The sequence below is a fragment of the Pyxicephalus adspersus genome, chromosome 3, assembly GCF_032062135.1.
Source record: "Pyxicephalus adspersus chromosome 3, UCB_Pads_2.0, whole genome shotgun sequence".
Lineage (NCBI taxonomy): Eukaryota > Metazoa > Chordata > Amphibia > Anura > Pyxicephalidae > Pyxicephalus > Pyxicephalus adspersus.
In genome coordinates, this window is record NC_092860.1 from 74028302 (window position 1) to 74050949 (window position 22648).

Consider the following 22648-nt stretch of genomic DNA (forward strand, 5'->3'; position numbering starts at 1 on the left):
TGAACAACAGTGGAGTATAAGCACATTAAAGGTGAGAAAAGGATATCAGTATATACGGTACATATCTTTTACTACTTTTTACTGTCTTAAACTATTAGCAAAGCTGAATGAACATGTGAGGACTAACCTGTGCCCAAACAAAGATATCATCAAGGTCTTTCCGAACCTTCTCAACACCAGAGTTGTAGCTCCTAGAAAATCAAAAATAACAGATGTTATCCAATTTTAGAAACAATATATAGCAGCTTCACTTCTGATGGATTACATGATTTTTACACAGAGAAGACAGATAACAGAAATAACAGAAAAGTTAGTGACATTCCCACAAAGACCATTCTATCTCCTGTCTGAGCTCGATTCGGTTTACTCCAAAAATGCCATACAACCATGGTGCAGAATTAAAGGAAGTTAAACTAAAGGCTTTGTTAACAGATATATCAACAATAAGTGGGAGGAAAAGACAGGGTATTTCAAATGCAGCAATATATTTACAAAATTAAAGCAAATTAGAAATGTATAATGTTCACATCAATATACACGTGGGAACCTGCATGTATATTAATGTGAACTGTAACATTATACATGGCTAACTTCATTTGAAATACCGCCTTTTCCTCCTAGTTATTGTTGATACAACTTATACCTACCAGGGTATGCAGCACACCTTTCATAACAGGAGGTGAATTGGCATTCTGTAACACATTTACTTTGTAAACAGATAGCCTTAACCTCCTTTAGGCTTGTAAACTGCCTTATTTTACAGGCTGCTTAAGAGAAGAGAAACAAGAGCCTTCAACAGACACCTAAAGTACACTGAGCGGCTATTTCTACTCAGACAGAGACAGTAAGTACAACGATTAAACAACATGCACCCATCTGCAATATCCGTAAGAGTACAAGGTAAAAAAAACCATGAATGAAAATTGGAAAAAAAAACCAGACATTTGAATAGCTATGCTTGTTCCAGGTCAGTGATTTAAAGTACAAAGATACACAGATTTAGCATGACAGCAAGGCAATTAGCTCTACCCACAGCAAAGTAGGTTTTAACAATTCTGGTGCATGCTGCAATATGCTAATAACTAAATGTAAATTTCAGTATAAACCTAAAGCTAGAAGTGCAGATGCAGAAATCTTACTATAGTTCCAGACATGGGTGTGTAATTGTTGAAATACCCCTATCTTAGTGGGAAGATATTTCTTTATTTCTGCATTATCTTTAACAAGTGCCATTTATTTTCTCCATACGTAGTACTCCCAAAAACTTTAATGCCTGGTATTTACTAGAGCTCTCTTTTAACTACACACACACATAAAGCAGTGCTCAATCCAGTGATAACACCATAGGTCGATGTAATGTTTGTATTGTGTACAGCAGTAGTAAAGATGTGCACACATTTTGGCAAAGTTCAAAATCATTTGTTTGTCATGCCAAACCTTTAAACAAATTTAATGTAAACTGAGTCTAAACTAGAGAAAATATACCAGGACACTGCCAAAAACAATGCTGCACACATAATGCATTACCAATAACATTTATTAAAAAGATTTCTTACTGGCCGCGGCTGTCTAACTTCAGTCCTTAAAGGCAACTAACAGATCAGGGTTTCCTATAAAGTCATTTACTAATGTATTGTCAAGCACACCACGTTTTAAACGGTCTGTTTAAAAAATACTACAAATGTAGGTGGATCCAGGCCCTGGAAAACTGGAGTTGAATAGTATAATTATAAACTAAGAAAAAAAAACTATGTACACTTTAAAAACATGTTATTTCAGCACCACGGACAGCGTGTAAGGTAAATTGTACTCTCTGCCTCCTATGTTCTAAAAACTATAAAACTACTGCAGAAAATGTCTGACCTTGCATCAATCATTGTTTGAAAAACCCTTTAACCAAGGACCTTTCTAGGTACTTTACTATTGCAACAGACGGTCATCACCTTCAAACAACCTATTTTAGTATTGCAGGTCTTGGGATTTAGGGATGTTTCGTAAACCATTGGCATCAAGTTTTTCAATTCATAATAAAACAATATACGTAGAAAAATGTTAAAATTTAACAAAGGTGATTGTAGACAAAACTTGGGCACGAAATTCCAAGAGGGCAACTTCTGGGGATATAGTAAAGAGCTGCACATGTATCAAAAACATCTCCCTATTAAGTTTGTATTAAGGGGCCGGTCTACCAAATATGAAAATAAGAGCCCAGTTACCTCCCACATGTTACCAAGGGGATGCATGGGTGTGAGGGCTGTGAGCCACTTCCCACCATAGAGGTCCCTTTGCAGGTCTCTGTTCCACTCATTAGCAAAGTGTGGAAGCGTTTTAGCAACTCTATAAAGCAGGAGCTTGTATAGTTACAATGAGACATGTTTTTGTAGGAGAGTTCAGAGAGACTACAGAGTTCCCGAAAATCAGTTAGGGCTCTATAAATAAGTGGAGAGGCATGTAGACTGGGGCAGCGGAGGGCACAAAACAATCTTGTTAGGCATCCTTGTTGACCGCTCCTTTCAAGTTTCTTTCAATGGTATTTCCTCCTCTCCAACTCTCCTCCTTTTCTCTGTACACCTCCTTACTCGGTAGTCTCATATCCTCCTTTGGCTTACAGTAGCATCTTTATGCTGATGACACTCAAATCTATCTGTCCACCCCTGACTTGTCTCCCCTCAGTCCTGGACAAGGTCTCATTCTTCCTGTCAGCCATCTCATCATGGATGTCTGACAGATTTCTGAAAGTCAACCTGGATAAAACAGAACTCATCATCTTCCCCCCTAAAATTCCAAATATTCCCCTCACATATTCCTAACAGTTAACAACACTGTTATTTGGCCCTCCCCCTCAGGCACGTTGTCTTGGTGTCACCTTTGACTCTGCCCTCTCTTTTACCCCCCATATTCAGAACATGGAAACACATCTCCAAAAACTGCCCCTACCTGTCCCGAGACCACAGAACTAGTTGTACACTCTTATCTCTCATCTGGACTACTGTAACATCGTCCTCTCTGGTATTCCACTCTCTCCTCTACAATCTATTATGAATGCTGCAGCTAGACTCCTCCATCCTTCCCACAGCTCTGCTTCCGCTGCATTTCTTTGTAGTTCTTTTCATTGGCTTCCATTTCACTTGAGAATCAAATTTAAGCTGCTGTGCTTTCCCTTCAAATCCCTCCACAGCTCCTGTCCAATCTACCTTTCAGACCTAGCCGCTCTCTTCGCTCCTCCAATGATCTACTAATGACTTTCCTACTCATAACCTCATCACATGCATGGCTACAAGACTTTTCTAGAGCTGCCCCAACTCTCTGGAATGGTCTTCCTCATCCGCTTGCTCCTACCTTTTGCTCATTTAAAAGAGCATTCAAAACACACTTTTTCAGACTTACCTACCCATCTTCTGTCTCTTAAAACCCTCCCATCTTCTTGTCTCTTAAAACCCTCACTACTTCCCACCACTACATATCTCCCCTCCTATTGTGCAAGAGTTCCCCCACCTCCTAGATTGTAAGCTCTTCAGGGCAGGGTCATCTCGTCTTTGTCTTCCTCACTGTCTGTAACTGTCTGTCATTTGCTACCCGGATTTAATGTACAGCACTGCGTAATATGTTGGTGTTATATAAATCCTGTTTATTAATAATATTAATAATAATCCACGTGTGGCCAAGTACAGTATTCTTCTAGGAAAGTCTGGATTATCAAATAAATGTGTTAGAGGGCCAGGCCAAGATGAAAGTTTATACCTAGCAACATATTTTAGCCAAACATCAAGGATTGCCAATGAATGCAGAAAGCCTACATACGAGCTCACAGGGAAAGCGTCCACATACAGTTAGGTCCATAAATATTTGAACAGAGACAACTTTTTTCTAATTTTGGTTCTGTACATTACCACAATTATTTTGAAATGAAACAACTCAGATGCAGTTAAACTGCAGGCTATCAGCTTTTAATTCAGTGGGTTGAACAAAAAAAATGCATAAAAATGTGAGGAACTAAAGCCTTTTTTTTTGTTTTTTAACACAATCACTTCATTTCAGGGGCTCAAAAGTAATTGGACCAATTAAAAAGCTGAAAATAAAATTTTCATTTCCAATACTTGGTTGAAACCCCCTTTGCTGGCAATGAGAGCCTGTAGTGTTGAACTCATGGACATCACCAGATGCTGGGTTTCCTCCTTTTTAATGCTCTGCCAGGCCTTTACTGCAGCGGGTTTCAGTTGCTGTTTGTTTGTGGGCCTTTCTGTCCGAAGTTTAGTCTTCAACAAGTGAAATGTACGCTCAATTGGGTTCAGATCAGGTGACTGACTTGGCCATTCAAGAATATTCCACTTCTTTGCTTTAATAAACTCCTGGGTTGCTTTGGCTGTATGTTTTGGCCCATTGTCCATCTGTATTATGAAACACCTCCCAATCAATGTGACTGCATTTAGCTGGATTTGAGCAGACAGTATGTCTCTGAACACCTCAGAATTAATTCGGCTGCTTCTGTCCTGTGTCACATCATGGGATAAACACTAGTGTCCCAGTGCCACTGGCAGCCATGCACACCCAAGCCATCACACTGCCTCCGCCATGTTTTACAGATGATGTGCTATGCTTTGCATCATGAGCTGTTCCACGCCTTCTCCATACTCTTTTCTTGCCATCATCCTGGTAAAGGTTGATCTTGGTTTCATCTGTCCAAAGAATGTTTTTCCAGAACTGTGCTAGCTTTTTTTTAGCAAAGTCCAATCTAGCCTTTCTATTCTTGAGGCTTATGAGTGGCTTGTACCATGCAGTGCACCCTCTGTATTTACTTTCATGCAGTCTTCTCTTTATGGTAGACTTGGATATCGATACGCCTACTTCCTGGAGAGTGTTGTTCACTTGGTTGGCTGTTGTGAAGGGGTTTCTCTTCACCATGGAAATGATTCTGCCATCATCCACCACTGTTGTCTTCCGTGGACGTCCAGGTCTTTTGGCGTTGCCGAGTTCACCAGTGCTTTGTTTCTTTCTCATTATGTACCAAACTGTAGATTTTGCCACTCCAAATATTGTAGCAATTTCTCAGGTTTTTTTCTGTTTTTGCAGCGTAAGGATGGCTTGTTTAACCTGCATGGAGAGCTCCTTTGACTGCATGCTGTCTGTTCACAGCACAATCTTCCACATACAAGCACCCCCCCCCCCCCCCCCTAAAATCAACTCCAGGCCTTTAATCTGCCTAATTGATAATGACATAACAAAAGAATTGCCCACACCAGCCCATGAAATAGCCTTTGAGTCAATTGTCCAATTACTTTTGAGTCCCTGAAATGAAGTTATTGTGTAAAAAAAAAGGCTTTAGTTCCTCACATTTTTATGAAATCTTTTTGTTCAACCCACTGAATTAAAGCTGCAAGTCTGCAGTTCAACTCCATCTGAGTTGTTTCATTTAAAATTAATTGTGGTAATGTACAGAACCAAAATTAGAAAAAAAAGTGTCTCTGTCCAAATATTTATGGACCTAACTGTACATTGTTCAATTAGCAAAGGGTCTCTGTGTGTAGGTTCTACCGGTAGTGCTCTGGATATGATGGTAGCAGAGTGATAATGCTCAAACTCAGGTAAGCCCAAGCTCTGTGTTGTTTGGCTTTACAAAGTACGTTGAGCCTAAGGTTTTACCCTTCCAGATAGTTTTTTTTAGCAAAGGATTTAAGTTTCTTTGGGGAACCCATCTTAAAAACAGTTATTCTGCCAACCAAAAGATAGGCTGCTGTTGCAATTTGTCAAAGTCATCGCCCAATGATTTAAGAATGGGAGAATTTTTTGTGCAAAACAGCTGGAACTTGACAGGAAGCCTCCTGTTCAACACATTACCTCTCAGTCAAACTGTAGTGAAAAAAACTCTAATAAAAGATCCAAATAGGGTAACAGTGTAGAGAAACTATTGTATGGTAAAAAGATAATTTTAGCCCCAGAAACTAGCTATATAAAGTTAGTTAATAGCAATAACCACCTTTTTTGCTGTTAAACAATTTTATATTTTTCAAGATTACTATTGCTCCTTTTTGTTTACAGTTGAATAGGTTTCACCCTTCCATTCTAAATTGCTGTCCATGGTGCTGAAAAACCAAACAACCTGGTTATAAACATATAAGACAGTTGCCAATGACTAACCAACTTGACATCCAAACTAGTCTTCAGCAGTGTTTATCTTTCCATTCTCCTGCAAAGAGCCCAAATACAATGATGATACAATTATAGAACCGCTAACAATTCACCATGACAAGCCACAATGTCTCCAATACAATTTATCTTTCTTTTTCTTGTGCCCCTTATAGTGCTAAAAGGCCAAATACTATAATATGTTATATTATTGCCTATGATCATTATTCATCTTGAACTTAGTTTATCTTTATATTTCCTGGCTGTTCATGTAGTCCCTGTTCAAAGCCAAAAACCTCCATATATGTTTCAACATTGAGAATGGTTGTTTAACCACCATCCATACATTTTACATCCATAGTTTATCTTATTCTCCTGCTGTGTAATTTGATGGAAATCCAAATAAATGAGGCAGCGTTGTTGAGGATTATATAAGCATGACAACTAACTAAATGTTGAAGGGCTTCTTCTAATACACAGTTCAGGCTATATACAGAATCCCCAAATAAAATGTGAACCATAATTCAATGACATTTAATATGCAAAAACCTTGTGTATCAAACAAATGCCATTCTTTTTTTCAGCGTTTCAAATCTTTTATTGCATCCTAACACTTTTGGATTCCCTCTCACCCCTCCAGTATACGTTCTCCATGAAGGGCTGCATATCATTGCCCAGGTTGGCATCAAGATGTACAACCATGGAGTGAGCCAAAGCAGTGGCAGATTTTAGGTCCCATTAGAAGCACATGTAATGGAATGCCAATGAAACACTGCATCTGGGAGAATGATCTTTAGATCAGACAGATCTTCTTAGCGGGATCACCACATATTTTAATAAAAGCTGTTGCTTTATAAAAACTGAACACGACATTAACACAATAAAATGGAACTTCAAATAAAAAGTAAAAAAGACCTTACATCTTAAGCTTTTTGCATTAAAGCGGGTTTATTTTTTCCTTGGTCCCCACTAGTTACCAGATGACTCTACCTGTGCTGCTCCTATTTCTACATTTCCGGTGTAGTTGATTATGATATGATTGCAGTGGTGTTGTCAGCCCAGATCGGTGACAACATCAGCTTAAGTGTCCATCAGCCCGGAGGTGTTGTCAGCCTGGGACACACAACCTCTACCAGCATCACGACCGCCAGACCACCCACAGCACTGCACAAGATTTCGGAGGTCACATGATCATGGCCAAATAAATAAAGGAAATTGTATTTAAAGGTTTTTTTATGTTTGCAAGCATGTCCCTGCAGGCTTGTTTATCATGTTTTTTTGCATATACTATATGGCCTGTATGAGATTTTATAGGTTGGCTGACTTTACCAGAGACCGGGGGGATCATCGTACAGCGATCCATCCCCCAACAATCACTCCGGCTTACATCACACATCTCATCAGCTTACTCAGGGTAAATGCTAAAAATAGAACAAAACCCCATTGTGGCAATGGCATGGCGTGATTTAAGTGGATGGAGCATGTTGGCCTTTTACCCTCCATATTGCAATCCCACAGAAAGGAGCAGGATGTGAGCATTCCATCAGGGTTCTTTGGGGATGACACAACACACAGCCCCCCCATCTACTCCCATTATAAGAATCAGATGTGCACAGGCATCATACAGGGATTGCTGAGCAGGCCATACACAGGGCAATGGGGAGATGTCATAGCAATCCTTTCCTGACCTTGCAGCTTTCCCTGTCAGTGTAGAGGAGCTACAGACAGGCTGGCAGCAGAGGGGGTGACATTTCCCTGCACCATGTCTGTGCTGTCACTGGCGACCCTGCATTCCACCCGCACGCAGCAAGAGAGGCCTCTTACTCACTGTTACATTGCGGGCCTCCCCGCTCCTCGGCTCAGCCTGGGCACAGCGCTCCTCCTGTTTTCATGGCCGTCCAGGAATGAATTCTCCATCTGCGCGTTGGCGCAGAATGACGTCACCACCACAAAGCGGCAAGGTCCTGGAGACAAGCCTGACAGGGCGGAAGCTGTCTGCTCTATCGGATGGGATTGTGGGGAATACGGCTCGACCAATCAGAAAGTCGACTGTAGTGAGGGCGGAAAAGTTCTCCCATGTCGGCTTCAGCAGTGCTGGTGACAGCGCGCCGCCTGAACGCGCCTGAGTGCCTGGGGTCAGTGCGGATTTGCTGCTTCTGATATGTGTTGTTATTGGGGTCTGCAAGCCCGAATGTTGTCCTTCTCTTTCTGGAGTTTATCATAGCCATTACGTGACGTTTGCTGTGTAAGTAAAACTTTTCTCACCTGTACTGCCATATGTTGGGGGCTCTGGTCCTAGATAATGCGGTCCCCAGAGTGAACTGAGGTATGGGGCCACATTACATGCCATGCAGGAGGCTCCATGTACATGGACTGCACAATAAACAGTGTCATTTATTATGTGTGTATATAATATAAATATATATAACAATATAAATGTTACTTTGTTATATTCTGTGCATACACACTCATCACCATAGCCCACAGTGTAATAAAGTGATCTTCCAGGCACCTTTGTAGTGAGATTGGCAAATAAAACGTTTTCTGCAAAAGAAGAAATGAACTCTTGGCTCTATTTATAAAACATGAAATCAGACGTTCCCCTGTGGGAATCTTCCAGGTCCATGCGCGTCAATGACCGTAATCTATTCCCGGATGTCAGACTCCCTGTTTTATAAATAACCCCTTCTATCCTTTCCTTTTCTGATTGATCTCTCTGCTTTGAGGTCTTTAGGAAGCCTTGTACAACACCCTACTGGTCCCTTCCACCTGCTTGTATCGCAAAGAGAAGCACAAACACAGTGATTACATTACTGGCCTGTAAAAAAATGATGTAATAAAACAGGCCTTATTTTAAAAGATGTATTGGCATTTGATGATAGGGGGCCATGCATAAGTAAAGTATTACATTTTGTCTTAAAAATGGCTTTCATCATTTCAATTTGCCCAGAACTTTACATTTAGGGCTGCAGTGTGCACTGTGTATTACAGCACTATACATTTTATCAAATAAGGCTATGTACACACGTGCAATAATTGTTGGAAAGGATCTTCCATGATTTTTTCCAATGACTGCACGATGCATGAACGAGTGCTGTACATATAGCAACGTTCTACTCAATGGAGAGGGGAGGGGGGCACCCCGCTGCTCTCTCTCTCCCCCTTCACTTCCATTACGATAATTTGTCCTCCATTGATCTGCCAGAACGGTCGTTCATATGATGGATGACGAGCCCTGTACACATACAAGATTCTCGTCCGATATCAGCCCTGAGCCGATTATCGGACGAGAACCATTGCACGTGTGTACCTAGCCTAAGCATTTTAACCACCATACTTGAAGGGAGACCATAGATAACAAAACATTATCACACAGACATACATTTAGAGAATGGGTCAAAATGAGGATGCCGTCAGGAAAAAGATTCTTGGAAATACTATTAAGTTTAATTTTTCTATAAAGATCCCAAACATATCTTAGGGTGGGACTACTACTTGCAAATCCTTCCTTACAGAAGCTAGATATTGGCTGGACAACTATTTCACTTTGTCATATTTAGAAAAAGCAGGGGACCAGATATCTATTAAAAATCTCAATGAGGCCCCAGTTCTTTGTGCCTATGAAGTTGCCAGTGATCATATGGAGTGTGCTATTGTTTATAATGGTGGCCTTTCAGACAAGAGCTTGTCATTGTTCACAAAGGTGTGCTTAGTCCATCTATTGATGCAAGTTTTTGATTATTTAGGGCATTATTTGGTTCACAAAATTGAGCTAATGATTGGCTTGACTTTCTTAAGTTTTTTGTTTAAGTTATTGTAAAAGGCATTATTTAACCTTCATGGTATGAAGTTATTCTTACTTAGGGCTCCTAAAAGAACATTGACTCAGGCTTAGGAATTACCGGTAGCCTATCCTGTAGGCTAGTCAGAAGGTGCTTAATGCTAGCCAAAGTGATTGCTAGTAGAAATTATAATAAAAATTATTTTAAAGCTGGAACAGCTCATATGTAGTTTGAATGGTTGCTTTGTAAGGAATGTTCATAACAGAGAAATATTTTATTGAACTGTAGTCCAAATTACTACACATGTACAGCTGGGCATTACATGCAGTAAAAACAAAAAAATCTGACATCATTTCCCTTATAGGTATTTTATATGCCTTTGTCCCAAACTAAAAAAAAAAAAAAAAAAAAAAAAGCAATAACCTCTTTTTTACAGTACAGTAGTGTATGAAGCAGCCACAGTGCATGATAATTTCCTCTTCAGAAGGAGAGCTGTACAAGAGAGAAATAAAACATTTTGTTCTTCATAACCTGACTGGTTTGCTTGCTCTACGCTGCACCGTGCAAAAGATCTTAGTCAAGCACACAGGCCTAGCCTTTGTAAACAGGGAAACTATGGGAAAATGTGTTTACGCTTTTAGTTACTTTATATTTATATATAATATTTGATAATATAATATTTTTATAAAGGATTACCAAATAAAATGTATTTATAAAGCACCAACATATTACGCAGTGCTGTACAATAAATAGGGGTTGCAAATGACAAATACAAACAATGACACAGGAGGGGAGGACCCTGCCCAGAAGAGCTTACAATCTAAGAGGTGGAAAGAGTAGTACACAGTAGAAGGGGAATATGGAACTGTGGATAAGTAGTGGGAGTTTAAGAGATGGGAGAAAGCGAGAAGGCAAGTTTGAAAAGATGTGTTTTAAGGGCTCTTTTAAATGTGCGGAAAGTAGGAGCAAGCTGAATAAGACAAGGAAGACCATTCCAGAGAGTGGTGATGGCTCTTAAAGGCTTGGAAGTCATGCATGTGACCAAGATATGCGCTAGGAAGTCATTAGTAGATCATTGGAGAAGTGAGTTGAGCAGCTATGGGTATATGTTCCTAAAAGTAATAACTGTAACAAATCCATAGGAACAGAGGGGAACTTTTTACTATATTTCTGCTGTAACCAATTGTTTTTCATTAGTCTTAATTTACAAATAAAGATGCTGCCTGGACATAGGAGTGCTCGGTGCTCTCCCTTTCTGTATCACTTCAGGAAGGAAGTCAAGTGCTAAATCTTTACTTCCCAGCCCAGAGTCTGAGCTGTTCAGACTAACTATTGCCACTAGCATTTCTTGGATCTGAGAAAAAACTGGCAAGTTGACCAGTTATGGCAAATTGGAATCATAGGAGCTACTGAGAAACCGCAGGGAAGGTTTCTGAATTGCAAATGTATATTTAGAAAGATTGGGTATTGAAACCTTTTTACCTTTGGTAAAAGAACTGGGGGGTACTGTTTCCAAATATGTCCCAAATACCAAGTTTTATTAAAAGGAGAGTCCATACAACCTGGAATTTGTGTTACCATTTCAGGCAACTGTCTCCTCTAGCAACATTATTGTAAACGTAAGCCTTCACAGTGGAACTGATGGATTTAACTAAACCATCTACGGTGGTGTGGCTTCATCAGTATGATACTAACATTCTTCCTTTTAAAACAGCAGACTTTTTTATAGATTTGGCAACAAATCAGGCTGACTGCTTGCCAATCTAGCCAAAGGTTTTCGAACACCTCCGAGAATTACAAGTGTTCGTGATGCTACAGACTCTGTACAACACTTACCCTGTGATATCCCTGCTGTGTTTTCTTCCTATTACAAGAATGATAAGTGATATTGCACTGGGTCAGCCATTTTTAGATTGGTTGTAATTACCCCATCTGTCTTAATTCTCCTATTACATCTGAGGAAGTTACTTCTGTTGTCAAGCGGTCAGCTAATTTCAAGGCTCAAGGACCGGATGGCTTACTGGCCGAATTTTTTGAAATATTGGTGGAAGTTTCCCCCTACATTAACCACATTATATAATGATATGTATTCAAGGTGTACTTATCTGTCTTCCGGCTGCTCGGCCTATATTAAAGTTTTGCATAAAAAGCAAAAAGATCTGTTGGACCCTGGGTCCTACCGACCCATTTCACGTTTAAGTGTTGATGTTAAGCTGCTGTCATAAATTTTGACTGGCCGTCTGGCGTTGCTTTTGCCAAAACTAGTTAGCCTGGCCCAGGCAGGTTTTGTATTGGGTAGATCTACAGCCTATAATGTTAGAAAAGTGCTAACTGTCCTGGAACATAATAGATTGGTTAGCTCCTTTTCTAGGTCGAGCGCTTTATTGGCACTCGATGCGGAGAAGGCGTTTGATAGTATTGAGTGGCCTTGGCTTCACGCTGTGCTCCGCCAGTTTGGATTTACAGCATTATTTGCACAATTTATAGTAGCAATATACTCTGTTCCTTTAGCCCAAGTACAGGTGGCGGGAGTGTTGTCCCCACTTTTTTGCTGGGGAGAGGTACACTTCAGGGCTGCCCCTTATCGCCACTTTTGTTCAATTTGGCCATTGAGCGGCTGGTGAGATCTTTTCATGATCCAAATTTATTTACAGGGATAACTATTCAAAATAAACAAGTCAAACTAGCCATGTTTACAGACAATGTTATGCTGTTTCTAGGGAACCCAGAAAAAAATGTACCTATATTATTGCGACATATACAGTTTTTTGGATCTTTTTCTGGATTCTGCATAAATTCTAATAAAAGTGAATTTTTATATCTACATCCAACGGTGCCTGTTGAGCATTTTTCCTTTATACGCAATTTGGGTTTGAAATTAGTCAAGCGTGTTTTTACCTATTTGGGAGTCCAGGTCACCAGGCAAGTTCCTGATATGTATAAATTGAATTATACTCCTATTATTACCAAAATTTTGACAGAATTATAGAGCTGGAAATCTTTACCTTTATCTCTGATGGGGGGATGTCACTTAAAATGATTAGCTTTGCGCGTTTATTATATCCCATGCAAACACTGCCCTTTTTGTTAAGACATTCTGATATTCAGAATTAAAAGCTGCCTTTACAGCTTTTCTGTGGCAGGGTAAGACCCCTCGGATTGCTAGATCTAAACTTGTTCAATCTAAACAATGTCTTGGTATTAGTTTCCCGGACATACGCAAGTACAAACCTAGCATGTCAGGCTAGAATCCTTATTGGTGCGACCTTGGTCGTTGCTTGGCTTATTTTATTGCTCCATATGCTAGCATACCACACACTGTACGTACAAATTTGCTTCTGCGGGATACTTTGCGGGATAAGTTGTGTCAATATTGGCATTTGTCACCTAGTTTTTCTCAGGTTGCAATATAACGCATATAAATTATGGGTAAGGGGAGGTATTACGAAGCTGGGTGATTTGTTAGATGACACAAACTGTCTTATATCTTTTTATATCCTTCGGGCTAAGTTTGCCCTCCCCTTCCAACACTTTTTGTATTTTTTGCAGGTTAAGTCAGTTTTTTTTCCACGGCAGGGCACTGCTTTTATACCGCCTCTACCCCCCAACCCCCCCCCCCACACACACACACAATAACGCAATGCACTAATTATTTGCAAACCCTTATGTTGGTTGACAAAACTGAAGCTACCAAACACTGAGACACTCACCCACAAAGTTCTTTGGAATGTGGATGCAATATCTGCAGTACTCACTATCTCCATCTCAGCTACATGATATTATGGAAACTTTTCGCCACATGTTCTGGTATGACAGGAGAGCTTTGGGAGCAGTTAATTAGATCTATGTCTGATATAAGGGCGCATGGTTTCTCGAAGGGGGTTAATTTTATTTTTTTCTTTAGGTTTTTGGGAAGGAGGAGAGAACAGTCTACTGATTACATGGGTATATCCTAGTTTTGGGACTTGTTTTTGTCCCACGGTTATGTGGTTATTTTTCCAACTTTTCTATGACATTTATAAAACTTAAAATAAAATAAATTGTTATTTCTTCCAATCATTGATACTCCAGGAAGGTCCAACTCCTATGTTTTCACATCCACTTTCCACTTGTTTCTTTACATTGAATTCCATACTAATATTACTAGTAGAGGTTTCCTGTGTACATGACCCTGAACAAATTGTCCAATTTATCTGTTGGAAATAAATATGGACACAACAGCACCTAATATCCTTCCCTGCTATGACACTGATGCTTCAGTTGAAGGTCTGGAAAATGAAATCTCCTGTTATTGTACCTTTGCAGGTTGAAAGTTTTGCTTTCTCAGCACTGCAATTTTGAAGAGCATAATATAGTTTCCTATTTTGAAGGAAATTACTTTGAAATACTATCTGGTATAATTCTGAATTTACTTTATCCTCAACCTAATGGTCTGTGTAACTTGTTTTTAAACATAAATGCTGTTGCAAAATTATCTCTTTGCATAAAAAAACACTGAGACTGTTTTTGTTTTCCATGTTTATTTTATTCTAATATACATCTTACATTTCAATGTATGTACATTCTGCAGTTAACATGTTTTGAGATATTACATTTGTGAAACCTTTTTATTTGTCTGCAGGTTGCTTTCACTTTTATGAAAATGAGTGGAGAACAAAGAAAGCTTCCCAAATGGATGTCTGCACATGATACAAGTGGTCCAAATGAGGTTAAAAAGGCAAGTGGGATTTATTTAGCCTTTTTAGAGACATTTTGATAGACTCATACCAATAAACATTTAGGATGTTGCAGTAAAAATATGTTGCAGTTATAATTTATTTATTTTTTTTAATTTTAGAGGAAACCTTTCAGAAAATGTTTCCAATGGTAAAATAGATAGAATCCTTAAAGTCTTTCATTTTTAGCCCCTGGCATAAACTGTGTCTGGAAAATTAGTCCCGTCTTCCTTGATTTTTGTACTGCCCCATACCAAATGTATTTAAAATGTCAAATAGCAATAGAATTACGAATCACAAGAGAGAAATTAGTTGGAGACCCTTTGTGGACAATCATTATTTTTTTTTTTTAATTGCTAGGGTCTCTTGAACAGTACATGTCTTCCTTTTCTATCAAAATATTTATTGTTGTAAATATTACAATAAAAACACTCCATTGTGTCTCACTATTACTGATTTTTAGAAAAGACATTTGTAACCTATATTGTTGAAGCTTGTTTGTGATTGGTATTAAATAAGGACATGAATACAAGTATATGTGAATAGATTAGGAATAATCCAATATTTTCCCTAGAATATTTTTTAAGCTAAGTGGGGAGAAGTTGCAGCCAGATGGCAGCCCCTGTATTGTTACCCAACTATTCAGTAACCATACATACAGTTAGGTTCATAAATATTGGACAGAGACAACTTATTTCAAATTTTGGTTTTGTACATTACCACAATTAATTTGAAATGAAACAACTCAGATGCAGTTGAACTGCAGATTTTTAGCTTTAATTCAGTGGGTTGAACAAAAAGATTGCATAAAAATGTGAGGAACTAAAACTTTTTTTTAACACAATCACTTCATTTCAGGGGCTCTGCCAGGCCTTTACTGCAGCGGCTTTCAGTTGCTGTTTGTTTGTGGCCCTTTCTGTCCGAAGTTTAGTCTTTAACAAGTGAAATGCATGCTCAATTAGGTTCAGATCAGGTGACTGACTCGGCCATTCAAGAATATTCCACTTCTTTGCTTTAATAAACTCCTGGGTTGCTTTGGCTGTATGTTTTGGGCCAATGTCCATCTGTATTATGAAATGCCTTCCAATCAATGTGACTGCATTTAGCTGAATTTGAGCAAACAGCATGTTTCTGAACACCTCAGAATTCATCCAGCTGCTTCTGTCCTGTGTCACATCATGGATAAACACTAGTGTCCCAGTGCCATGGCAGCCATGCACGCCCAAGCCATCACACTGCCTCCGCCATGTTTTACAGATGATGTACGATGCTTTGATCATGAGCTGTTCCACGTCCTTCCCCATACTTTTTTCTTGCCACCATTCTGGTAAAGGTTGATCTTGGTTTCATCTGTCCAAAGAATGTTTTTCCAGAACTATGCTGGCTTTTTTAGATGTTTTTCAGCAAAGTCCAATCTTTCTATTCTTGAGGCTTATGAGTGGCTTGCACCTTGCAGTGCACCCTTTGTATTTACTTTCATGCAGTCTTGTCTTTATGGTAGACTTGGATATCAATACGCCTACCTCCTGGAGAGTGTTGTTTACTTGGTTGGCTGTTGTGAAGAGGTTTCTCTTCACCATGGAAATGATTCTGCGATCATCAACCACTTGTCTTCCGTGGACGTCCAGGTCTGGAGAGCTCCTTTGACCGCATGTGGTCTGTTCACAGCAAAATCTTCCACATACAAGCTCCCCCGTCAAATCAACTCCAGGCCTTTTATCTGCTTAATTGATAATGGCATAAGGAGTTGCCCACACCAGCCCATGATATAGCCTTTGAGTCAATTGTCCAATTAATTTTGGGCCCCTGAAATGAAGTGATTGTGTAAAATAAAAAAAGCTTTAGTTCCTCACATTTGTATGCAATCTTTTTGTTTAACCCACTGAATTAATGCTGAAAGTCTGCAGTTGTTTTATTTAAAATTAATTGTGGTAATGTACAGAACCAAAATTAGAAAAAAGTTGTCCCTGTCCAAATATTTGTTGGCCTAACTGTAAATAGCCAGGTGGTGAGCCCGGGTTAAATGGGCTGGAGAGAGTAATCTATATAGGTTATTTATCCTTTGTAGCCTTCTCATTTGCAGCAAAGCAATTAGTAGATGAATGAAAAGCCTATAGAGGCAAACCCATTCAATTCATTGTTTTTCCCTGAATAAATGTATTTAAATATATTAAACACATTGATGTATCATACACATAAAACACCTCTTCCCCCTTTGTGTTATCATGTCAAGATCAGGTGACTCATGACATACACCTGTAAGCAGATGTAGATGATGAGGATGTGGACGATCACAAGTAAAGTCAAATAAAAAGATCACACTACTAGTGGTGTGTGGTCAGTAAGACATACCAGGCTGTTTGAAAAGACAAGCATTTGTATTGATTTGGATACAGTACAAAACATTAAAACCCCCTGCCAGTTTATTTTTTGCTGTTTGTCTGCTATATGGGAATTTAGCCTCATTTCCTGTTAAGGACAGTGTGGAGAATTCTACTCTTGGACAGCAACCTCACAACGAGTTACCCATTGCATGATTTCCCTTTACTTCTTGGTACAGGAACTAAAGTTTAAATTTCACATTACTTTATTTCTTGGTCACGTTGGCTACAAATACAAATAACAAATGAGGTAATTGAATTTGCACTGATGGCAATAAAAACTTGACCTTGTTTGAATCTTACCCAGTCTATCTAAAGCTAGAACAAAAACATGGTTTTGCCTAGTGATACATCAAAATAATAAGTATTACAATTTCACTCATATGTTGAAAGGAGTTTATTGTATAGTCAAGTAACTTGTATAGGCTGATACCAAGTGGTAAACTGTCTTTTGTGTCTTTCTTAAAATATTTCTCTTCACATCCTGTCCCACAAACACATCACTTACTTGTCTTCAGGCTGTTTGCTAAGTAGGAGAACTGCTGTAAATCAAATTCAACTGCAGTTCATTCTGGTTAAATAGTGGGTCGCCTGTGCAGGCTATTGTATTTACTTCTGTTGCTCTCTTGGCACTGGAGAACACAGCTCTGGCTAGTGGGGTAAATACTCTTTCAGACATCTCAAAGTTTGGAAAATAAGTTAAAAGAAAAGAAAGAAAAGACATTTTTCAGAATAACAGGTTTCAGCTCTTCTGTCACAAATGCAACATTCTTGCAATAACCTCTTGGTAATTTCTAGCTTCAAACTTTTTTCTATGAGTCCAGAACAAGCATTCAGATAAGATTGTCTAAATTTTTTTCTGTTTTTTCTGGTCTGCATACTGTCTGACAGAGATTTTGTTTGCTGACAATTTAAGTGTTCTTTCTCCTTTACTTTGTTGAAAGTCTTAATGCATCCCTCTAAATACCTGGTTCATCCGAAGATAGAAAAATCTGGGGAAATAATATAGGGTACTGCAAAAAGAAATGATCTGTGGCTCAGAGGTTAGCACTGTGGCCTTTGCAGCACTAGGTCCAAGGTCACTATATGCATGGAGTTTGCAGGTTCTCCCCTTGTTTGCGTGGGATTCCTCCCACATCCCAAAAACATGCAGTTAGGTTAATTGTCTTCCTTAGACTGTATTAAATATGACTATGGTAGGAACATTAAATTGTGAGTTTCTTTGAGGGACAGTTAGTGACTATGAACTTTGTAAAGCGTTGCGTATTATGTTGTCACTAAATAAATACTGTGTAATAACAATAATGCATTGGGGATTTTTAAGTTGCTTTTATTTACCTGAGAATTAGACTAAGTTGGGTATAGTAATATAAAAAAAATATTATTAAACTGCAAGCCTCATTTGTGCTTTGCATTGATGCTTTAATTTGTTTTGTTACTTAGAAATGTGTCTGGAAGAAGAACATTTTGGAAGACAGTCTCCCATTCTTGGAATTTACAGGTTCAGTTTACTATAGTTATGAGTCAAATGATTGCTCTTACTTGTCAGAATGTATCAGGTAAGCACACAATCCCTATTATGGACACCTAATTTTACCTTTCATTTTTTTATATTAATTATAACTTCTGCTTTCAGAGTAAAGCAGTAGTAATAATTCATGTAAACAGAGGCAAGTTTAGTTTTTGTATAGAACAGTCAGGTTTGGCTTTTTTGGTTTTTCTTTGGAGATTTTGTCTTGGGTATTTTTAATAATAAATTTCTTATGTACTTAAATACCACTGACATCTTCCAAAGTGCTTTACAGAGCCTTTAGTTATTGTCTCTCAATCTCATATCCCTACCATATCAACATATCGTAACCATAGTTTATGGCCAATGTGGACGGAAGCCATTTAACCATGCAGTGACTAGATGAGTGACTGGGCTGAGATGTGAATCTGAGACCTTAGTGCTGTGAAATATTGTGATATGGCTATGCAGCTGTCACTCATAGCAGTAGTTTATATCTTTAATTCTGTAGGAAATTGGAACAAAAACTCAGTTTCTTATGTGCAATATCTCTCACATTGTTTAACTGACAGTGTCTAAATATGTCATATTCCATTGCACCATTAGGCCATAAGGCGCATGCCTGTATTTATTATTTAATACAACATCTATTAAAGGTACCCAATATGATATACTCATCTTCCTGTTATCTATAAAATATTTTACAGTACATTAAAGATAAGATTGGATGATGTAAATAGTCTAATGATGTTTCCATGAAACCTGTCACTTTATGAAGCTGTGGTAATCCACATGCCAAAACCTCATCCTTTGTGATTTGACACTGAAACACCCACCATTTTGCTTTCAGATAATCCAATAAACATTAATGTAATTTTTATAACATTTTATATTTTTTATGTATTTTTTTTATATTATATATATATATATATATATATATATATATATATATATATATGAAGTATTAATTAAACTAACATGCTTCTTTACACCAAAACTATACTATCTTTGAGATGTAACTGTAGATTGGACACATGCATTTACGGCTTTAGACTGTGAGTAGTGGCTGAGTCGCAGAAAAAGAATTTTGCTACTTGAAATCACTGTACAGAATTTGTGCAATAACTATGCTATTCCTACAATGATAAACTTGTGCTCTAATTGTAAAGGAAATAAATATATTTATAGCAGAAAAAGATGTTTGACCTACCCACCATCCTAAAATACACAGAATGTGATGATGCTGCAGCCATGGTGACACAAACAGCCAAGGCATCATCTTCACAGTCTGGGCTTTTTGAATGAAATAGAGTGCATGGTGCTGCAGTTACTTGCATAGAGAAATGGTGGGCAATTTTATATGTTAAATCAGCTGAATCTTTGGCAACATTGCACAAGAGAATAGGATTGATGCATCTACAAATATCGATGCAGTGCTGTTAATTTATCTATACCTACTTTACTTGCCATTAACTATACATCTTGATATCATTGACGTTCTAATGGGAATTAAAACTTAATCTAAATCACTTAAACTTAATCACAAAATTATCATTAAGTGAAAATCTTTAGGAACTATTTTCAGAAAGAACTGCAGGAGACAAGTGAAATGGGTTTAATTGCATCTCTGTGCCATTTCAAAACAAATTCTGATGCAAGCTCTGTGAGTAGGATAGGCTCATTGGGCCTGAATTAGTAAACTCTCCAAGGTGGGAGAGGATACACTTTCATCAGTGAAGCTGGGTGATCCAGCAAACCTGCAATGGATCTGGTTCAGGATTGAAAATATTTGCTAACAAATTCCAAATGACTTTTAATAAATTCATTTTAGGTTTGCTGGATCCCTCAGGTTCACTGATAAAACAATTTCCTCTCCAGCCTTGGATAGCTGTAAAAAATTTGGCCCATTGCTTCTGGTCCCTTGTGCTTGTGCGTTCTGCCTTCGGTCCCTGACATTCATTTTATGGAACTCGTTTGTTCAATACAAGTCTGTAGGACAGGAGACTGTGATGCCCAGGGTAAAAATGTAATGTGAGGAAATCACCTTAATATTCAAACACTACCTGAAATGGATTTAGAGCAATCAAGTGACTATAATCAGTAATTACACCTAAGCCTACAGTAAATTTCAGATGAAGGGGCTGAAGTATATGGAGTCTGCAGTGTTGCATATAAAAAGTAATTTTCCAGAGAGTAAGGAGAGTGATTGTTATACCAAGTTCCGCACACAGCTTCCCAGAGGATATTATGCAGTGGAGTAAAAAAATATGTTCGAGAAAAATTTGGAAATCGCTTACATATGCTTTTAAAAATGTTTGCAATTGTTAAGGATTTCTTGAGGTCAGTGGGTTTGATTTACTAAATAGGTCAATCAAGTTTAACTACTAAATAAGTTTTCACCAATCTTAGCGAATGAGGTGAAACAAAGAAAATATTCAGTTACTCACTTTAGGTAATTTATTTGAAAGGTACAAAGGTGCTGATTGCCATGTTAGTTTATATAGATCACTGTAGGATCATATACAGTCCCACTGGCTGTGCACTGTGAAAGTGGGATTTGATTCTCAAACCTTTTGAACTCAATTGTGAATCCTTTTGTTGTGAGCTATGTAATTAGCAGTGAGTTCTGTTTAAATAAATATGTTTTGAATATTGTGTGACTTGCATCAAACACAATTAAAAAGTCCAATAAAAGGTAAATGTAGCAAACAGAATTGACCTTACTTTGCTCCCTGCAGCTGTGTAGTACAATGTCCATTATAGGAAAAATCCAAGCAATCTTCCAACAACTTTTAAACATATTTTCAAAACCCTAAAACCCCATTAGTCCCCTCTCCTAATTTTCTGAGTATTTGCCAAACATGCATCAGTTATGTTTCATGCTCCTTAGCACATCATTAGAGAAAACATATTCAATCAAATTATTTGACCATGTTGAAAATTTACCTTTTTGGTTTTACATTTTATTGCTTTTTTTGTAGAGAGAAGCTTTCAAAAGGGGAAGCAGTTGGTTTTGACATTGAATGGCCTCCAGTTTACATTAAAGGGAAAATTGGAAAAGTTTCTCTTATTCAAGTGTGTCTTGCTGAGCTGGAATGCTACTTATTTCACATTTCATCCATGACAGGTATAGCGCTGTTTGATGAGCGTACCATACAGGCCTCAATTGTTTTTTTGTTTTTTTTGCTCTTTGTATTTAATAAATAAACACTTTGAAATCATTATAGTCTTTATTACAATTTGATGATATGAATTGCAATAACTTGTGCAAAAGATTTATTAACAGACTCCATCCCATAGAGTAGGGTTCCTTCACCCCTATGCACTGCTTTAGCTCATTTGTTTGCATGTCATGCATTATGCATTGTGCATTGTGTTAGAGAAGCACATACAATTTGAATGGACTGCCCAATACTCAACAATGGTTCCAAACTCAGATAAGCAAGATTTTTGAGACTATATTAAAGCAAAACTATACCTAAAATTGAAAAAAAACAAAAACAAAACAATGCACATCCTTTGATCCTGCCGGACACGTCTTTGATTGTGTCCAGTGCTATCCTGCATTTCGTCTTCGTCCCAGGGCGGAGGAAACACTGGGCATCGCCATCTTCACTCTTCTTCTGGCTACGTCACCCAATCTTGCACTGTGCGGGCACGTGATCAGTGATATAGCCTGCTGTACAGGGGAAGGGTGCCCCAATGTGGGAAAAATGTTATTCTTTTAGTGTCCCTTGTTGGTGAACAATGTTACATAAATATGTTTATTTTCTTTGTGTTTTACAGGTTTTCCTAAAGGACTTAAGAGGCTGCTTGAAGATGAATCTATTAAAAAAGTTGGTGTGGGGATTGAAGGGGACCAATGGAAACTACTGAGTGACACTGATGTAAAGTTGAAAGGATTTATTGAGCTTACTGATGTGGCCAATGAGAAAGTATGTTGTTCAAAAAAGTTTTTTTTTTTTTTTCAAATATTTGTTAAATTGATTGTTTCTCGCTTTTCTCTGCTCTTAAGACTACATACACACGTGCAATAATTATCGTTGGAAATGATCTTTCACAATAATTTCCAACTACAAACGACTGCACGATGCATGAACGAGTGCTGTACATACAGCACCATTCTGCTCTATAGAG

At 38.2% G+C, this 22648-nt stretch overlaps 2 protein-coding genes across 2 annotated transcripts in view; one reads left to right on the plus strand and one right to left on the minus strand.

Annotated features, from left to right (window-relative positions):
- Window positions 1–8087, minus strand: part of PURG (purine rich element binding protein G) — a 28032-nt gene extending 19945 nt beyond the window's left edge. The window contains exons 1-2 of the mRNA XM_072405248.1: window positions 7952–8087; window positions 128–191 (exon numbers count right to left, since the gene is read on the minus strand). The gene's annotated coding sequence lies outside the window, so the exon portion shown is untranslated. The remainder of the gene's footprint in view (window positions 1–127; window positions 192–7951) is intronic.
- A 124-nt stretch (window positions 8088–8211) lies between these two features.
- Window positions 8212–22648, plus strand: part of WRN (WRN RecQ like helicase) — a 79719-nt gene continuing 65282 nt past the window's right edge. Inside the window, exons 1-5 of the mRNA XM_072405250.1 lie at window positions 8212–8368; window positions 14527–14622; window positions 18445–18560; window positions 21493–21638; window positions 22298–22446. Coding sequence (XP_072261351.1) covers window positions 14542–14622; window positions 18445–18560; window positions 21493–21638; window positions 22298–22446 — 492 coding nt within the window. The 5' untranslated portion in view covers window positions 8212–8368; window positions 14527–14541. The remainder of the gene's footprint in view (window positions 8369–14526; window positions 14623–18444; window positions 18561–21492; window positions 21639–22297; window positions 22447–22648) is intronic.